Source organism: Belonocnema kinseyi, chromosome 9, assembly GCF_010883055.1.
Source record: "Belonocnema kinseyi isolate 2016_QV_RU_SX_M_011 chromosome 9, B_treatae_v1, whole genome shotgun sequence".
Taxonomy (NCBI): Eukaryota; Metazoa; Arthropoda; class Insecta; order Hymenoptera; family Cynipidae; genus Belonocnema; species Belonocnema kinseyi.
This window is the reverse complement of record NC_046665.1, coordinates 91,298,411-91,318,503: the sequence shown is the minus strand read 5'-3', so window position 1 is coordinate 91,318,503 and position 20,093 is coordinate 91,298,411. Positions and strand designations below refer to the sequence as shown.

The 20,093-nt window shown below is 26.8% G+C and overlaps 1 protein-coding gene across 2 annotated transcripts in view; it reads right to left on the bottom strand.

The window, feature by feature from the left end:
• LOC117180287 (kinesin-like protein KIF20A) overlaps positions 1-17,248 on the bottom strand; it is a 27,028-nt gene extending 9,780 nt beyond the window's left edge. For both annotated transcript variants that reach the window (XM_033372699.1, XM_033372700.1), the window contains exons 1-6: positions 16,513-17,248; positions 12,295-12,960; positions 10,008-12,206; positions 6,547-7,049; positions 3,529-3,677; positions 3,344-3,459 (exon numbers count right to left, since the gene is read on the bottom strand). In XM_033372699.1, the coding sequence (XP_033228590.1) occupies positions 3,344-3,459; positions 3,529-3,677; positions 6,547-7,049; positions 10,008-12,206; positions 12,295-12,960; positions 16,513-16,902 (4,023 nt within the window). In that variant the 5' untranslated portion in view covers positions 16,903-17,248. The remainder of the gene's footprint in view (positions 1-3,343; positions 3,460-3,528; positions 3,678-6,546; positions 7,050-10,007; positions 12,207-12,294; positions 12,961-16,512) is intronic.
• Positions 17,249-20,093: the final 2,845 nt, after the last annotated feature.

The following is a 20,093-nucleotide window of genomic DNA, read 5'->3' as shown; positions in this document are numbered from 1 at the left end:
AACAAAAAAATGCACATCTAGATTTTTTCGAGAGGAATGCATTGGTGCACTTTGTTTCTCGATCCGGTGCATACTTTGTTTATAACAATTGCAGAAAAATAAAAAATAGCGTAATTGTTTAAAAAATTGTTTAAACAAAAAAACAAAAAGTGCACATCGAGATTTTTCCGAGACGAATTAAGAGGTGTTTTTACTTTTTCGATGTGACTCTTAGTTTTTTTATACTAATTACGCAACTTTGAAATCCATATCTGTGGCAAACTTCAACGTCGTGAAAATTTAACTATTTCCTTTTATGTTGAAAATGTAACTTTTTTGAAGAAATTTCATCTTCTTGGATGAAAATTTATGTGCTTTGTTGAAAATAATACTATCAGGTTAGAAATGCTTTTTTTATGAAGATTAATCATTTTTGAAAAATTAATTTTTCTGTTTGATAATTTAACTATTTAGTTGAAAATTATTTTTTTTGAAAATCTAACTATTTCATGTTTTGTTTAATATGTATATTTTTTACTTGAAAATTCAGGTATTTAGTTTGAAATTTCTGTATTTTCTTGACAGTTTGTTTTTTGTGGTAGAATCCTCCAAAAATCATCTTGGTGGCTGACTCAGCTTTTTGAAAATTATTTCTTGTGATGAAAATTTAACTATTCTCCTTTTTGTTGAACATTTATCTTTTTTGTTATAAATGTAGTCTTCTTTGTTAATATTAACTATTTGTTTGAAAATTTAACTATTTTGTTAAAAATTTGTTCTTTCTGGTAAAAAATTTAACTATCGTGTTAAAAATTAAAATTTTTGGTCGAAGATTAATTACTTTTCTTAAAAATTCAGCAGTTTCTTGAAAGTTTAATCATATAGTTGAAGATTAGTTTTTGTTTTAATTAAATTTTTCTGACTGAAAATAAATTATTTCATTTTTTTGGAAAATTGATCCTTTTAACTTAAAAATTTCCTTTTCGCCTTTTATTGACCGAAAATTCAATTATTTCAAAAGAAAATTTATATTTTTGGTTATCAATTTAACATTCTTTGTCAAAAATATATCTTTTTGGTTTGAAAATTCATTTACTTATGGCAGAAGATTCAAATAATTTGGTTCAAAGTTGTTTGCTAAGATTTTTTTTTTTGTTGAAACTTAATTTTTAACGTTGAAAAATTTATATTATTTAGCTAAATAATATAAATTATATAAAATAATATAAATATAATTTTCTAGCTAGAAAATTATTTTTCTAACCTTATATTTGACTATTCTATTTTTTGTTAAAAATATTTTTTACTAGAAAACCCACCTGTTTCGTTGAAAATTGGAATTTTTAATTCAATTCAATAGATTGAATTCCTAAAAAAATAGAAATTTTGAACAAAGGAATTAAATCCTTAACCGAAATAGATCACTTTTAATCCATAAAGACGATTTTTTAACCAGAAATTACTTTTATGAAAAAAAATCAACAAAATAGTTAAATTTCAAATTAAAGATTATTTATTTGCAATTGAGAAGAAAAATTAACATCTAAAATGCTGAATCATGCGAAAAATTAATTTTTAAGGAAGCAGTTACACGTTTAAACAAATCATTTAATTAAAATAAAAAATAACTTTACACATATCAAAGGATTTCTTTCCGAAAAAAATAATAATAATTTCTGACAAAATAGTTTAATTTTTAATTCAAACTATCAATTTGTAACTAAAGAGATAAATTTTCAATTAAAATCTTAAGCTTTCTATGAAAAAATTATTTTTTAACAAAGCAATTCATCTTTTAAACAAGTCATTTCATTTGAAAAAAAAGAAGAAATAATGCGCCCAGAAGCTCAATTTTCTACCAAAAAAATAAACGATTTCCAATAGAAAAGAAGAAATTTTAACCAAAAAGTTAAATTTTGAACTAAAAGAAGATTAATATTAAAATATGTAAATTAATTAAGTACCAAACGGACGAATCTTTAACAACAACAAAATTTTAAAAAATAAATCAAATTTAATCCAAAGATACTTAAGAAAAAAGGGAATTTTTAACCAAATAATTTTAATTTTAACCAAGTGGCACAATTTTCATAAAAAAGGAAAAATGACAACTCTTAACGAAAAATATAATAAATTATATTTGAACTGAAAAATATTTTAAATGGAACTATCAAAAGTTAAATTCATAAAAAAAGGAATTTTCAACAAAATGATGCAATTTACATCCTAAATAAATTATTTTTTTAACCGAACAGTTAGATTCTTAAACAAAAATTAAATTTACCCCAGAAGATTTGAAATTTTTAACCAAAAAGATACATTTGCGAAAAAATAGTGAAATTTTCATATCAAAAGATTATTCGGTCAAAAAGGAAAAAAAATTCAACCAAATTATAATTTGAGGGAAAAAATAATTTCTAATAAAAATTATCCAATAACTATTTATTTTTAAAGTGATTATGTTAACGTGTGTTCAGATTCATATCAATATTATTTCCAGAAGATTATGGAGAAAATTCAAATTTTTGTTAGGATTCAGGCTTGTCGTAAAAGTATATATTTTTATATATTTTAAAAGGTTTTTACACAATTTTAGTCAGTTTAAAAGTGATTTACGACTTTTAGAAGGTTGGAAGAAATTAAAGAATATTTGACGAATTTTCGGAAATCTTTCAAACTTTTAAAATATTTTTAATTTCTTGCAAACTTCTAAAATTCAATATATTTTAAGCTACACAAATTATACCTTAACTTGGCTAAAAACCTTACATATTTTTGAAAAAAATTTTCTAAATCTATTAAAATGTTTTTCAATCTTCTCAGGAATTCTTATAAAAATAATTTAAAAATGTAAAGAATAAATTTAAATTTTCCCAGAAGTCTTAAGAAAAATTTTAATCAGCTTGAGAGCTTCACAAATTTTGAAAAAGCTTTTTTTTCAATTTTGTTAAAATTATTTGGAATCATCTCAATATTTAAATTATTTTTGAATCTTCTTAAAGATTTTCAAATAAATCAAAAATTTTCGAAAAGTGTTTAAAATCCTGAAAAATTGAAAAAAATCCTGAATCTACCAGGCTTCAAAAAGGATTTGACATGTTGAAAAATTTATTTTATTTTATAGAGAATTAGGATTTTCTATGCAAGGATAATAAAATTTTCAAAAAATTTGAAGTTTCTGTATAAGATTTTAGATATTATAGATAGGAACTACAAATTACTATAAAGGAAATTAAATCTGCTAAATTTGTTGCCAAGCTAAGATTTAAAGAATCTTGTTGCGAATTTCTTCAAAATTTCCCTAATTATTCAAATAGCCATGATTTATTTTTTTTTTTAAATTAAAGAAAGGATTCAAACATGCCTGGCTTTCCTTCTTGGCTGCAATTTTTACCGAACGATTCGTGCTTTCATCTGCTTTTGAGATCGACTCCAGGGATGATGAATTAGCCATCTGGGTACTCGAAATTTTCGAAGATGCTGGTAGGGAAGAGATACGCTTTTTAAGAACTTGTTCTGTTTTGAAAGATTTTCAAAATTTTAAATTACCTCCAATTTCTGATTTTCCAATTTTATTTTTCCGACTCTCGCTATTGCTCCTTGGAAATTCTTTGGATGCTTTTCGTGCAGGAAAAATTTTCCTGGCCTGCTTTGTTTTCTCAACATCCAGCTGCAATTGTCGAACCATTGATTCATACCTTAAAATGATATCAAGTTAAAAAAAAAAATTCATTAATGAAAATATTATCGTCAAACCACCCGTAATCTTTATTTTGTGATTTTTTGAATGTAGACAAATAAAAAATCCATTAATTGGAAGTGATTAACATGGAAAAAACTTAGTTTTAGTAAATTATGAAAAAAAGACTATATTTTGAATGGAATGAAAAAAGTATTGCAGTCCTATAATTTTTAAATAAAACCTTATAAAATTAAACATTTTAAAATTGGAAGTTTTTTTAATTGAAAAATTGGAAATAGAAGCTCACAAAATTTGAAAATCTCAGATTGAAATTTTGCAAATTGTGCAATTTTATTAAAGTAGTAGTAGAATATATATAATTTCTGATTCAAAGCGTTTAATATTCAACAGTTTTATGTTAAATTGAATTAGTTCAAATTATAATTCTTAGAAAGAACAATTTTAAGAGGTTAAAAACTAAAAATTGAAGAATAGAAAGGAGTTGAAATTGTATAATTTTAAAATTTCGAAAAATGATCATTTCAAAACATTAAACATTAAATATTTTCTGATTAGAATTTTGAGAATTGGATAATTTAAAATGTAAAGAAATTCAAATTGTACTGTTTAGAATTAAAAGTCTTGGGAATTTAATAACTTTAAATTAAAACCTTTTTAATGTCAATCAATTTTAATTCAAAGCTATTAAAATTTGACCATGTAAATTTTGAAACAAAATTAAATATTTTAAACTTGAAGCTTCTAGAATTTCGAGAATCTTAATTTTCTGAAAAAAACATTTTCAACAAAATACGCAAATTTTCAACCGAAAAAAACATTATTTTGCAACAAAAAATCCAGTAGTTCATTTTCTCGTCAATCAAAAAAAAAAATTAGGAAAAAAAGTATATTTCTTTAATTAAATCAGATTAACTTTACACCCCCCCTCCCCCCAAAAAAGAATTCTCTACAAAATAGTTAAATTTCCAGCCAAAAAAACGTATCTTTCACTAAAAAAAATAATTTTTAATAAAGTAGTTTAACGTTAACCAACTAGGTGCATTTCCAATTGAAAAGATGAGTTTATAATGAAAAATGCAATATTTGATTTTTGAATCAAAATGTAGTTTAATGCAAGATTAATAACGATTGACTTAAACCAATAAAGAAATCAGTTTTTTTAAAAAAAGTTAAATTTTTAAACAAAAAGATCAAGTTTAAAATAAAATAGTGAGGTTTTAACTAAAAATGATAAATATATAAAAAAATGGAATAGTTAAATTTTCTACCAGAATAATTCATTTTCAAGACAAAAGAGGAGAAACGTTCTACAAAACTGATGAAAGCTTTCTACCCAAAAAGATGTTTCAGTCAAGAAGAAAGTTAAACATGAAAATTAAGTTACTTTTTTCTGTGGTGAAGAAATGAAGGGAAATAATGGGAAGGTTAGTAGGGGACACAAATGGGGAGTAAGGGAAGAAATAGTAGATGAATTGAGGGAAAATTTAGAGGAAGAGTAGGTGAAGTGACAGGAAATGAAAAGAGGGTAAGTGGAGGAAATTAAAGAAAATTATAAGGAGTAAAGGAAGTGAGGAGTCGAAAATGAGGGATGTTGGTGGGCTGGGGGGCAATGAAGAGAGAAGAAGTAGGGAAAGTAGTCGCGAATAAGGTGTAGCAGTGGAAGTGATTGCAAATTATAGGAAATGAGAGTATACGAAGTAGGAGAATGAGTCTAAGTGAGCGGAAGTAGGAATAATAATTAGAAATAAGAGTAAGTAGATAAGGAAATGAGAACTGAGGGTTAAGGAAGGAGTGCAGGGCAGCCAGAAGATGAGGAAGTAGAGGAGAAGAAAGTTTTAGAAGCCATCGGAAAAGATAAAAAATGAGGGTATAGAGAGTAGGCGAATTAAATGTCAGTGAGAGGAAGCAGGATTAGTTATGGGAAGTAGGCAAATTGAGTGTAAGTGAGAGGAAGTAGGGGTGGTTATTAGAAATAAAGGTGAGTAGATGAGAAGAGAAGAAGTGAAGGCTATGGAAGGGATGAATGGGAAGCAAGGAGAGGAGTGAGTAAAGGATGAAGAATTTAGAGAAGTGCGTGGCAAGCGAAGATTTAAGTAAGGAAAGTAGAAGCAGAGGAATTTTAGGAAAATGATGGAAAGTATAGGAAGTGGAGAGAGGGCAAGAGGAAGTAAAGAGCAATGCAGGTAGGAGAAGTAGATATCATGATAACGAATAAAGTATAGCGAAGTAGTCGATGTGAGGGGGAATTATTAGAAATTTAGGTGATAAGAGGAGAAGAAGTGAGACCTGAGAGAGGGAAGTAGGGGTAGCGACGAAAGGGCAAAGTAGAGGAGGAAAAGTTAGATAAAGGTGTAAGAACGATGGGTTAACTGAGGGAAAGGAAAGAATAGAAAATTTAAAAGAATGACGGAGAGTAGAGGTAGTAAAAGGAGAATAATCAGACAATGTGAGAGGCAACGCAGGAAGAACAAGTAGGTAAAGAGATAGGGAATGAGGTGTGGCGAAGCTTTGGAATTGATGACAATTTATGGAAAATGAGTGTAAGGGGAGTAAGCAAAGTGAGTTTAAGAGAGGGGAAGTAGAGATAATTATTATAAATGTGAGCGAGTAGGGGAGGAGAAGTTAGAACTGAGAAAGGGAAGTAGGAGTAGCGATAAGAGGACAAAGTAGAGGAGAAAGAAGTTCAATAAGGGGTCGGGACTGCGGGGTTGAGTGAGGGGAGGGGAAGTAGGCAAATTGATGAGGGTGGGGAGGAGAGGTATGGGAGGGGGAGGTTTAAATTACTAAATGTATGTCTAAAAATGGTACGAAATACTTTTTTTCACTAATTGCACCTACTCTGATTAATTTTTATAAATAATTACTTGAGAATAGTAGCATCTCTGTTTTTCTTAAAAAGATTGATCTCTCTCTCCTTTTCACATAACTCAAGCTTCAACCTATTCACTTCCTCCTCATTATTTTCATTCTTCTTACAAATCATGCTTAAAAAAGCCCCATGCTTTTCAAAAGTCGATAATCTCGAACGCAAGAAGCCAACTTCCTCTTTTGAAACCCACTCTAATTCTTTTCGAGCTTCTTCGGATCTCATCAGCTCAGATTTAATGTTTCCCACTCTGAGAAGAGATTCGGAAATTTCCTTGCTTAACGCATCAGCCCTTTCTGAGTTGACACTATTTGCATTTTTCATTTGCTCAAGGGTCGTTTGCAAATGTAAGACTTCAGATTCACGTTCCTGAACTTTCATCATTAATTTTTTCAGTTTCGATTCTAGAGATGATTGATCCTCTGATCTCTCTTGCGACTGTTTTCTTAGATCTTCTTTTTCTTTTTGGCATCTCTCCAAGACTTCTTCAAATTCTTTTACCTATCATACGAAATAATAATATATATTCAGAATGCTCAGGTTTTTATCAACTATTTTCCTTAAGGGCCACTCAAAATCTATTTTGAACTGCCAGGGGGAAGGGTTAATTTGATTTTGCAACAAATGTACCTCAATATAGATTTTATACTCTTAAATTTATTTCCCTTGTTTCCCCTTTTTTAAAGAATTCCTTTTTCCCGTAATTTTAACCCCCCCCCCTTTCCACTTTTTAAAAACGATTTATCATTAAAGATCGAACTAATTCTTTTGAACATTAATTTTATTGGTTTCCGATTCAATTAATTTGTTTAAAATCATTCTTTTTTATGGGAAAATTAATTTTATTTTACCGAAATTTCACGAATCCACTTTCGACTAAAAACTGATTATTTCAGTAAAAAACTCAACTACTAAATTTTTCACTGACAATTTACATTTTTGAGTTAAAAATTCAAGAACTCAGTTAAACGTTGAAATAACTTTAATAAACATTAATTCGATTATTTTGTTAAAATTTTGTTTTCATTTTTGATAAAAATGAATCTCAACTAAAATATAAGGTTCTGTATTATTGGATAAAAACTTATTGCACTAGATGACAATTCAATAATTTGGATACAAATGTATTTATTTTCTTGTAAATTCGTCTTTTTTTGTAGAAAATTAATCTTCTTGATTAAAGATTCAATTTATTTCCAAAAATACATTTTATTATTTATGTTTCAACTATTTTGTTGGAAAGGAATATTCCTAACTAAAAACTGATAATTTTCATTTGAAACTTAAATTTTTTCGTCTTGTGCTAATTAAATTTTTAAAGTAAAAATTTAATAATTGTATTATTTGTTAATAATTAAATGTGTTTAGTTAAAAGTTCAATAATTTGAATGAAAAAGTATGTATTTTGTTGTAAATTATTTTTTTTTCATGGTAAAAAAATCATTTTCTTGATTCAAAATTAAGCTGTCTTGTTACAAATTCTTTGCATTAGTTTAAAAATATTGATTTATTCAACTATTTTGTTGAAAATTGGTCTCTTTGGCTCAAAATTTTTTTCCGTTGAATAGTTATTTTTTTTAATGAAAGTGCAACTATTCCATTATTGGTTGGAAATTTATAATTTTTAGTTAAAAGTTCAACAAGTTGGTTGAAAATTTATTTATTTAGTTGTAAATTTGCCTTTTTTGGTAGAAAATTAATATTCTTGGCTTAAAAGTAAATTAATTTTTCAAAAATTAATTTTCTTGGTTTAATATTGAACTATATTGTTGAAAATTTATTTTTGTATCTTAAAAATAAACTAATCAGGTATTAGCTGAAAACTGATCGTTTTTCTTTATTAGACAATTAATTTTTTTGTAAAAATTCTACTATGGAATTTTTATTTAAAAATTCATTAATTTTTTAGTAAAAGAATTATTAAATTATTGCAGAACTGCATTGTCAAAAATCTTGTCAATCTTCTTCGGCTGAAAATTCATTAACTCATCCATTTTTAACTAAAAACTGATAGTTTTCAGTTTTAAATTTAACACCTACAATTTTCCCTAAGAATTATTATTATTTTTTTGAAAATTCAAACACTTGTTTGAATATTTATGTTTCATAGCTGAAAATTCATTCATTTTCTATTAAAAATAAATTACTATAAATTAATCTTGAACTATTTCATTCTTGGTTACAAATTGAGCGTTTTTACTTAAAAATTCAACAATTTGGTTGATTTTATTAGTTAAATATAAATCTGTGTAATGGAAAATTAACCTATTTTGTTGGAAGCTCCCCTGTTTTGGTAGACAAATTTTCTGTTTTCGTTTCAAATTGATAACTTTTACATGAAAATTCAGCTGTTAAGTGGAAAATATGAATGTTTGTCTTGAAAATTAAATGACTCAAGATGAAAATTGAACTATTTGGGTAAAAATTATATTTTTCTTTAAAAATTGACATTTCGCTTCAAAATTTATATTTTTCAGTTAAAAATGCAATTGTTCTTGTGTTTTTTGTTTTATTTTTTTAAATGAAACCATTCACTCAAAAATTCAACATTTTGGTTTAAAATTCATATTTTATAGTTGAAAATTCATTCTATTCGGTTAAAAATTAATTGTTTTACATTAAGCTTTAACTATTACATTGTTCGTTGTAAATTGATCGTTTTAAGTTGAAAATTGAACAATTTGATTCATTTTGTTAGTAAAAGTCATGTTAATAAAAATCGTAGTCATGAAAATTCACCTATTTTGTTTAAAATTTCTCTTTTTTTTGTTAAAAAATTCCCTGTTTTGGTTGTAAATTGATATTTTTTGGTTGAAAATTCTGCTTTTCAGCAGAAAATTCGTCTGTTTGTCCTAAAAATTATATCATTTATGTTAAAAATTTAACTATTTGGATAAAAATTAAATTTTTGTTTCAAAATTTATCTTTTTTAGTTGAAAATGCAATTGTTTTTTGAATTTTTGTAATGAAAGTATTCACTCAAAAAATAAACTATTTGTTAAAAATGTTTCTTTGTATTTTTATAATTTTAGAATGTGATTAAAAACTTATCTATTTTGCGAAAACTTTAATTATTTTTTATTTGAAAAATCTCTCTTCAAAAATTCAACTTTTTTATTGAAAATTCGTCTCTTTCGTTTGAAACTTAAACTATGTGTTTATACCATTTTGATCAAAAATAACTTTTTTTTACGTTCAAATTTTAACAATTCAGTTAAAAAATCTCCTTTCTTTTTCTAAAAATTTTTTTGTCGGGCTTAAAACTCAACTTTTTCTGAAAATTTTGAATTTTCCACTTGAATACTCAACTTTTTCGTTTAAAATTTCCCTCTTTTCATCCTGGCGGGGGGGGGGGGTAAGCTTTTGTGTTAATCTTTGACAAAAAGGGGAAGGAAAGCATTTTTTTTCAAAATACGATGTTCTATTTTTTGAACGGCCCCTCAGCAATCTCAAAATTACCTTTTCATTAAGTTCTGCAATTCTAACCAGGTCCCTCTCAACTTCACTCATCTTTCCATCCAATTCCCTAACCCTTAAGGTCTTCTCGAACAATTCCTTCTCTAGCCTATCAATTTTAGGAACATGCTCAGTCGCACACTTAATATTTGATTTCTCCAATTGAGCACGAGCATCTGCCAACTGACTTTCGAGACTAGCAGATTTCTCTATATATTCATCCAGACACTTAGAAGCACGAGTTCCATTTTCCTCTCTCATTTCCAAACTTGAATACAATTCATCAAGTTTCATCTCATACTCTTTCGACTTTAACTTTAATTTTTTGAAAACATCATTATACCTCATCTCAATCTGTTTTTTATCTGCACTCAAACGTTTCAAATCTTCATTCTTTGAAGCTAGTCTGCTTTCATAGTCGGCTTCCTTCTCTTTACTGAAGTTACAATTTTCTTCCAGTGCCATTATCGACTTCCGAACACTTATCAACTCCACTTCTAATTCTATCGCTTTGGAAGACTCACTGGAATAATCAGTCTTTAATTTTCCATATTCCAGTTTCAAAGACTCAAGTCTCTCCCTAATCCTTTCGATATCTTCTTCCTGGACGATATTCACTTGACTGCATTTGTCATCAGTTTCAATTTTATTCAATTCACTCGACCTTTGACTCCCTGAAGATATCAGAATTCCAGAATCGTCTTTTCCACTTGCTTCGCTTGACCTTGGACCACTTTTCACTGATTTATCTGCAGATGAATCGAGGAAACTTAATCTACTGTCTTCGGGCAACTCGAACGGAACCAATGTTGGAACCCTGACGAGTGTTTTCAAACAAAGTTCAGGTGTTTCATAGTCATCGATGAGTGAACTTTCTGCCTCAATCATCGAAATTTTGTACATTGAATCTGGAGATGAAGAATCAGAGGGCATCTTCACATTCGAGCTTGCAATGATTCGATCTTCTGATGGTCTTTCAAAGGAACTTGAAGGAATATCTCGCAATTTGGCTTCGAGTTCTTCCACTTTTCTGGATGCAATCAGTCCTCTGGTTTCTGCTTTCTGCCACTTATCTCTCATTGCAAATATTTCTGCTTCTTTCTCTTCTAGTTGATTTTTAAGATAATGGATCAGATCTGTCTTCTCTTTGAGTTTCTCCTCAAGGTCAGTTGTCTTTGCCCAATATTCATTGAACTCGAAAAGAAAAGATTCTCTTCCTCTATTGACAGAGTTGTCTTCCTCTTCTATATTAATTGATTCATTCATTCTTCTTAGTTCTTTTAAATCCTTTAACTCTTTCTTTGTAATAGCCAACTGGAAAAGAAACTCGCTCTTCTGAGCACCTAATTCTTCATTTTTCTTTCTCAGATTTTCGATAACTTGCTTTTGGGAAAGAATCTTGGAAGTTGCTTCTGCATTTTCTTCCTCTAGAGTCTCCAAAGTCGATCTATCAAAATCGCCATGATCACCACTGCTCAAGCGTCTGCGCTTTCGATTTGTGATATTGTCAATCCTCTCCTTATAAAAATCTTCAACCTGGTTAACTGACCATTTCAAAAGATCCTTTTGTTCTACTTCTATTTCTTGATACTTTTTCCTCCAATTCTCTTCCAAATCTTTCATCATCGAGGAATAAAATTGACTAAGTTCTTCACGAATTTCAAATTCTTTGTCCAAAGCAGAAGTTTTTAGGGTTGATAATTCCTTCAACAAGGCTTGGTTTTGTTCTTTGAGGTCTTCAAAACTTTTTTCGTAAATTTTGTCTGTCTTCACTGGAGTTTGAGGTATTGATGGGAGGAGAGAAGTATCCCATTTGGAACTTCTAACTGTCAATTGGGAATCTGTGGACCTTCTCAATTGTTTTGCAGATTCTAAATTTACCTTCTTAGCAAGTGATGAAAAATTTAGGACACTTTGGGTTTCCACGTAAAGTTCTGGAGTGGGATTTATGTTCACTAGAAGGGTGATATTTTCTTTTCCAGAAAGAGCTTTTTGGAACATTCTGGTCAAGTTTGATTCTCTAAAGGGGCCATTGATACCTATACTCTGCCTAGATGATTGACCTTCGCGAACTGATTTCAAACATCTGCCTAAAACTAGAAGACTGGCGTTTATACTTCGAGCTTCTTTCACTCGCTGGATGTCTGAAGTTTTTCGAAGGCCTCCAGTTCCAGCAAGATCACAAAATTTGAGCGAACTAATCTATAAATAGACAATAAAATCATTTTATAGTAATGACTCTGAAGAAATGACTAATTTAAATACTATAGAATATTTAAAAAGTTCTTACAGTTACTTCTTCAGGATCAGACTCCTTGGAATACTTCATCAAGATCATAGTGAAAATGGAATGTGACCTTGAACTCTTAGAATTCATTGCAGTGGAAGCAACACTCAATCTCGATTTTCCAGCCAACATTATCTGAAAAGCCTCCAAGCTAGTGCTGACAGAAACCATTCTGAGTCCTTTTAAACAAGTATTGCCACTTTTATCTGTGACCAGTTTCAACTGCATGTTCCTCCCTTCATCATCAACAGCCAACAAGTCAAAAATTGTCTCATTATAAATTTCTATGAAGGACAACCAAATTGAATAAAAAAACCCATCAGAAAATCTAGATTCTTCTTTGAAATTGCTTTCCTCTAATTTCATAAAGGTTTCCGAACTTTGAGTCTTATTAATCAATCTGCACGAAATCAGCTTCTCTCTTGCATCGACTTCTAAAATTCTGTCAGTCTCATCCAAGCAGACGACATTATTTCCATAAGTGGGTTTGTACCAGGGTGTTAGGGAGCAGTCAATTTTTGAAAAAATATAATTGATACTGTTTGGAATAATGCCCGGAGATGTGTTATTTCCAAAGAGAGTGTACGTTTTTCCTGAATTTGTGGTACCGTAACTCATGATAGTTGAACTTTGACCTGAGAGAAACTCCACAATATTCTGTTTCGTGGACTAGAAAAAAAGATTAGGCTAGATCTTATTTATAAATTACATAATTTCAAGCGAACTATAAACTACAGCAATAAACGAAGAATAATAAAAAATATTACAATATGAGAATGAGAGCCTAAAATTTTCTTGAAGCTGGTGAAATAATGTGATTTTTCAGTCAAATTGAATTGAAATTCAAACAAAATAGATCAATTTTCATCCTAAAAAACATAAAATTATCAACCAAAAAATAAATTAATTTTTAACCATATAGTAGAAATAATAAACGAATATTTGACTTTTCAAACAAATGGGACTACTTTGCAAAGAAATTCTTGAACCTTGTAAGAACTAGATAAATTTGCAAGCCAAAGACACAAATATTTTAGCAACCAGTAAAATTATTTTTAATTAGGAAAGATGATTGTTTTGTAATAAAAGATACATTTTTAACCTAAAAGGACGAAGTCTGACCAAAGTAGTTTAATTTTCGACCAAACAAAATGACTTTATCACAATAATTTAATTTTCAACATACAAAAATTTATTTGTAACCAAATGGTCGAATTTTCAAACTAATAAAATTGAGATTTAATCAGAAGCATTAGAATTTTGAATAAAATATTTAATTTATTTTTTAACCGCAAAAGTTCAATTTCCAGTAAAAAAAAAAAATTTTAAGCAAGAAAGATACATTTTCTACCAGGATGACTATATCCAAATAGTTGAGTTTAAAAAATATAATTAAACTTTCAATAGAATAGTTGCATTTCTCATTAAATAGCTGAGTTTTTTAACTATAAAAATTAATTTTTAATTTTTTTTAAATAAGTATTTAAACAAGCATGTAATAGTTAAATCACCATTCTAAAAAAACTACTATTTAACCAAAAATACGCAATTTTAACCATTTTCAATAAACAAAAAAATTAATTTATTAAAAAATAGTTGAATCATCAACCAATAAGAATAACTTTTTCAACAAGAAAATTAACTTGCTAACAAAATGAGCCAATTTTGAACAACATATATGAATTTTCAAAAACAAAAAATTAACAAATATTTGGATTTTTAACAAAAAATTTATTTTATAAATGAATAGAACGAATTTTCAGCCAAAGTTATTATACTTTTAAGAAGAAAGAAGAATATACATGAATACATGAATTTTCTAACAAATAGTTGTATTTTCAAATAGAAAAAATTAGTTTTCAAGCAAGAATTTTATTTTTCAACTAAAAATGGAATGGTTAAATTTTTTGTTTAAAAAAGTAATTCTCGACAAAAAAATATTTTTATTAAAGGAGTTCTGCATTCAAACAAGTAGTTAAACTTTCAACCGAAAAGGTGAATTTTTAAATAAACAAACCAAATTTTCTACAAAAAGACAAATTTTTAAGAAAATGCATGAATTTTCAAACAAATAATTGAATTTCTTTATTAAGAATATAAATTTTAAATAATAATTCAAACAAACTTTCAAGAAAATAGTTCAATATTAAATCAATAAAATAAATCTTTAACCAAATACATAAATTTTCAAACAAAAAGTTGGATTTTCAAATCGAAAAACCAGTTTTTATTAAAAAATAACAGTTTTCAACTAAAAGTGCAAGAGTTATATTTTTAGTTATGAAAAAAAAAAATTTCATAAAAAAAATAAATTTTCAGTAAAAGAATTGTACATTCAACAAAAAAGATTAATTCTCCACAGAAAAAATTATTTTTTAACAAAAAAGGCTCATTTTTATGATAATCCATGAATTTTTAAATAAATAGTTAAATTTTCAAATGAAAAAATTAATAAATTTATAGTAAAAAATGAAACTAATTCCCCAAAAAAATGTTAAATGTTACTTCCTATATTTTAAAACAAATTTTTTAATTTTTTCCTGAAAAATACACATTTTTAATCAAAAATAAAAAGAATTTTAGACTGTTCATGTTTTTAAACAAAAATATAAATCTTTAACAAAATGCTCGGATTTTTTGATAAGAATAATAGACTTCTAAGAAGTTGAATTTTCAACGGAAAAATATAATTTACAAGCAAATAGTTGAGTCCTAAACCAAATTGATGGATTTTCAACAACAAAATAATTATGTGCAAACATGTAAGAGTGGATATTTCAATCCAAAAAATATTTTTAAATTTCTAAATAAAAACAGTTGGACTTAATTATAGATAAATCAAATTTTCAATAAAATAGTTAAATTTGTAACCAAAACAGAACAATTTTCAAACCTAAAGTTGCATTTTTAGTCAAAAATGCTTGTTTGTAAGCTAAGTAGATTAATTTCCTACAAAAAGAGAAATTTTTAATAAAACATGCATTAAAAAAAAGTATTTTCAACTAAAAGAAACAAAATTTACAAAAAAATAAATAGTTCAATTTTAGTTAAAAGCTCAATTTTTCATGACTAAAAATGATTTATTAACCGATTAAATTCAACGAAAGAAGATTAATTTTCAACAAAATAGTTAAAGTTTTCTGAAACAAGATTGTTATTTACTTAAATAGTAAAATTAAAAAAAATTTATGTTTTCAGACTAAATATTTAAAGATTTTAGAGAGCAGATCATTTCCAAACTGTAAAAGGAGACTTTTCAATAAGGAAGTTCATTTTTCACTAAATAATAATACGAATTTTCGACCAGTTGAATTTATCTAAGAATTTTTTTAAAAATTGAACCCTGATTAAAAATATAATGAAGAAGATTAATTTTTGATAAAAAAAGACGCATGTTAAAAAAATACATAAATTTTAATGCATAAAACATCATTTCAAAACAAAATAAATTTTAAGAAAAATAGTTTAGTTTTCCAGCACGAAAATAAAGTTATAACTAAAATTATCAAACTTAAGAAGAAGGAATTTTGTATTTGATTTGCAAACCAAAAAGTTCATTTTTTAACGAAGATGATTACTTTTCTGCTAAAGGAAACTGAATTATTATAAAAAAAAAGGAAATTGAAAAAAAATGACTTGAATTTAAGATAATAAACAAGGAAAGGGGAATTTTTTCGAAAAGAGAAAACAAATAATAACATATTTAATAGGTAAGTCAAAAATCAGCCAGATATTAAAATAAAACCAGGAAAACCCGGTAATTTAATAGGAATAAAAATTTAAATCTGGAATCACATTTTAAGTTTTTTGTAATTATTTGAGTTTAAAAATTTTTTAGGGCAATCAAGAAATTTTCTTTAGATTTCGGGAAAAAAAAACTTCTATGGTAATTGAAACCTTTTTTAAAATATTTTAAAAGTTGTTAAAAAGAATACGAAAGGTTTTAAGTACATTTTTCTAATCGTGCAGAATTTTTTTTAATTTGAGCAAAAATAACATAAATCACAAAGATATTTAGGCTGCATGTGTTTTTCAGGCAAGATTCGCGGCCGTCTCCCGTACCGCGTGCTGAGAAGCTGCGTAGGCCAGCAGTTCTAGGAATAATAAATCGGGAGTTGCTAAACCGAGAGTGAAGTGTATTTTAAAGTTTCCGAATTTTTATAAAAATTAAACAAAAAAAAACTATATAATTTTAAAAGGCTTTGAAGAGACTGGGAATACCTCAAAAAGTTGCTGTTGTGAGACTTCTGGAGTGAAAATACTTGAAAATGTGTATTTTCTAATATTTTGAGTCTCAACACTATTTGGCTGTTTCGATCGTCTGCTACTAGTACCATCCGCAATTGGAATTTTCGTCAGGAGGTTTCTTGAATTTAAAACGACAAAAATTTCATCTTGATCCTCTGCATTAGAATTTAACTTTGGGGTTAAGGATCTCAGCCGAAGAAAAACTTTCATTTTGCTTGTAAGGGTCAAGGAATTCTGAACTGTCTCCAGAGAGGCATTCATTGTCCTTTTTTCTGATTCTTTCTTTAAAAATTCGTCATGAATAATCAATCCTAATTGCTCAACCGATGAGGTGATCGGTCTGATACTCAAAACTTCATCCATCTGGACGAACGCTGTATTTTACTTTTGAGAAAGATTAATTCTCTTTCCGAAAATGGGAACGAATCCAAAAAGAAAATTTCAAACGATGAATTAAAGTGAAATTAGACAAAGTTTTAAGGTTGAAGGATAATAATTATTAATAAACTTTCATGGGCTGGTGAACAAACTGAAAATGGGAAATAGAAAGAGGACAAAATTGGGTCACTCGCGAAGAAAAACAGGTTTTTTATTCGGTTTTAAACTCGCGATTAATTTTATGATTTTAGGGAGAAAATTAATAAAATTCTGGAGAAAAAAAGGGATTTTATCGCGAGAGATTCTCACATATTATTTTCCTGATTTTTCTGTCACCGTGTTGAAAGGTTACGAGACACTTGCCGCTCGCTCGTTTTTTCAGAAGCGATGTTCAGATTTTTTAAATTTAAATTTGGAAAACATTTTTTACCTGTTTAATCAAATTAAGGAAATTTACAAAAATGTATTTATTAAAACATGGTAAAAGCAGTTAGGAATTCTCTTTTAATGCTACTTATATTTAGTTTTTTTTACGAAACATTAAAATTTACGCGGTTTTACGCATTTAATTTGAACAATGGTGTTATTTTGTAGTCTTGGTTGTTAATTATTTTTTGCTTGTTCAATATGAAATAGTATCGATTAATGGTTTTTTATTTTTGTATTGCTTAAATTGTCCGAAAAAATATTACACGTGAAACGAACTTTAGAAGACAGTTGAATTTTCGACCAAAAATATAATTTTAGCAAAATAGTAGATTTTTCCGACAAATTTCTGAATTCTTAACTTACAAAGACAAATTTGAACGAAAAAGATTAATTTTTCAACAAAACACGAATTTTTAAACAAAAAAGATCATTCTAAGACCAAAAATTGAATAATTAAATTTTTAGTTCTAAGCAGACTATTTAAAAAAAACATGAATAATTTTCTACTTAACTTCACGAATTTTTAAAGAAATGGTTCAGCTTTTTAGCTAAAAAATCAAATATTTTATGAAATGATATTGTTAAATTTTGAACTAAAAATGCACAGATTTTGTTGATAAATTTCTTTGTTTAAAAAAGTTATCTCTTGTTGAAAATTGATTTTTAATTGTATCACTATTTGTTCAGAACTTAACTATTTCCTTGAAAAATCTTCTTTTTTTTTGTTGAAAATTGATGATTTTTTTAGTTGAAAATTCGTTTTTCAGATAGAAAATGATTTCGACGAAAACACATTTTTTTGGTTAAAAATTCATCTATTTAGTTAAATATTAAAATATTTCGTTGCAACTGCGTTTATTTTTTGCTGACCATTATTTAAATAAAAGTGTAACTTTTATTTGGTTCCAAATTCAAACTATGTTGTTGAAAAAACTTTTTTAAAAATTATTATTCTTCTTTAAAAATTTATCTACCTTGATTAAAAGTTCATTTCATTGGTTAAAAATTAATTTCCTAGGTTGAAAATTTAACAGTTTTGTTGAAAATTAGTTCTTATTTTCGTTAGAAATTAAATTTTTTTAATGAAAATTTAAGTATGTAATAAAATTTCCCATTAAAAATTGGATTTTTTCAGTGGAAAACTCTACTGAGAATCAAACAGTTCTATTTTTCTATAAAAAAATGTATATTTTTAAGTTGAAAAATCAACTATGCATAATTAAAAATTCATGTGTCTGGTTGAAAATCTGCCTTTTTTCGTAAAATATTATTGTTCTCGTTGGAAAATTGTTAAAAATTTTAAGATTTTGTAAAAAATTCTCTTTTCTTCTTTGGTAGAAGAAACATTTTTTGTTTTTTAAAATACGCTTTTTTTGTATATAAGATATTTCATTTGAAAATTGATCTGTTTGGTTGAGAATTCATTTATTTGGTTCAAAATTTATCTATTGTTGGTAGACAATTATTCTTCTTCTTTAATAATTTTTCTTTGTTGTTGGAAATCCAACTGTTTTGTTGAAACTCCATTTTTGGTTCAAAATTATTTTTAAAACTGGTAATTACAAAATTTATATTTAGTTAAAAATATATCTTTTTTAATTAAGAATTTAACCACTTATGGTGAGAAATTCTTGTACCTTGATTGAAATTTGTCTTTTTTAATTAAACATAATTCTTCTGGTTGGACAAATGTAGAAAGTTTATCGATTTTGTTGCAAATTCTTTTTTTTTAATTTTATTTTATTTAAAATAATCGTTTTCATCTAAACATTTAACCATTCAATTTTCATGAAAATAAATCGTCTTACTTGAAATTTCATTTCTTTTGTTGAAAATTACTTTTTTATTAAAAATTAAACATTCTATTTCTGGTTAAAAATGTATCTCTTTTGATTGGAAGTTGATTTATTTTGTTGGAAATTTGTCCAGTTCGGTAGAATTTTATTCATTTTGAGTTTAAACTCATTTCTTTGTTTTTCAATTAAACAATTTTTTTTAGAAATTCGGTTTTTTATTGGTTGAAACTTGATTTTTGTACTGAAAATTTAACTTTATAATTTTATTTCAAAAAATAATTTTGTTCTTGTTAAAAATTCATTTTATTTGTTGAAAATTCAACAATTATTATTATACCATTAACCAATTTTCCTTTCAGGGTATGCCTCAATTTTTAACTGGAAATTCAACTATTGAATCTTTGTTAAAAATTGAAGAAAGTTTAAAATTCATTTCTATAGCTAAAAATTGAACAATTTTGTTGAAAATTAGTTGAAAATTAGTTTATTTATTTGGATACCACCTAATAAGTGCTTCCAATTTTGGGATAGTTTTGTATTGCGCATGCTTCGCGTCGAAAACTAGATTGGTTACTGTTGGCGCGCTTATTTGAAATGATTAATTTCGTTTTGTTTTCCTTTGTAAACTTTTACAAAATATAATAATTTCAAAGTGCATAACGATATTAAAGTAGTTTTTAAATTAATATTTGTGATTAAAAAGTTATTTATTTTTTTAATTTTATCAAATATTCTGAAGGAATGCAAATTAAATAATTATTTTATATTTCAATTAATTAATCTATTTGTGTGAACAAGGAATTATTTGTCATTATGTAAGATAAGCTTATATTTATATTGTTAAATAAGCGCGCAAACGATGAACATAACCTATCTGCACGTTTATATTTAAAGTCGCTTTATAAAAGTACGTTCAAAAATCCAAAAAGGTGTTTAAAATATTTAAAATAA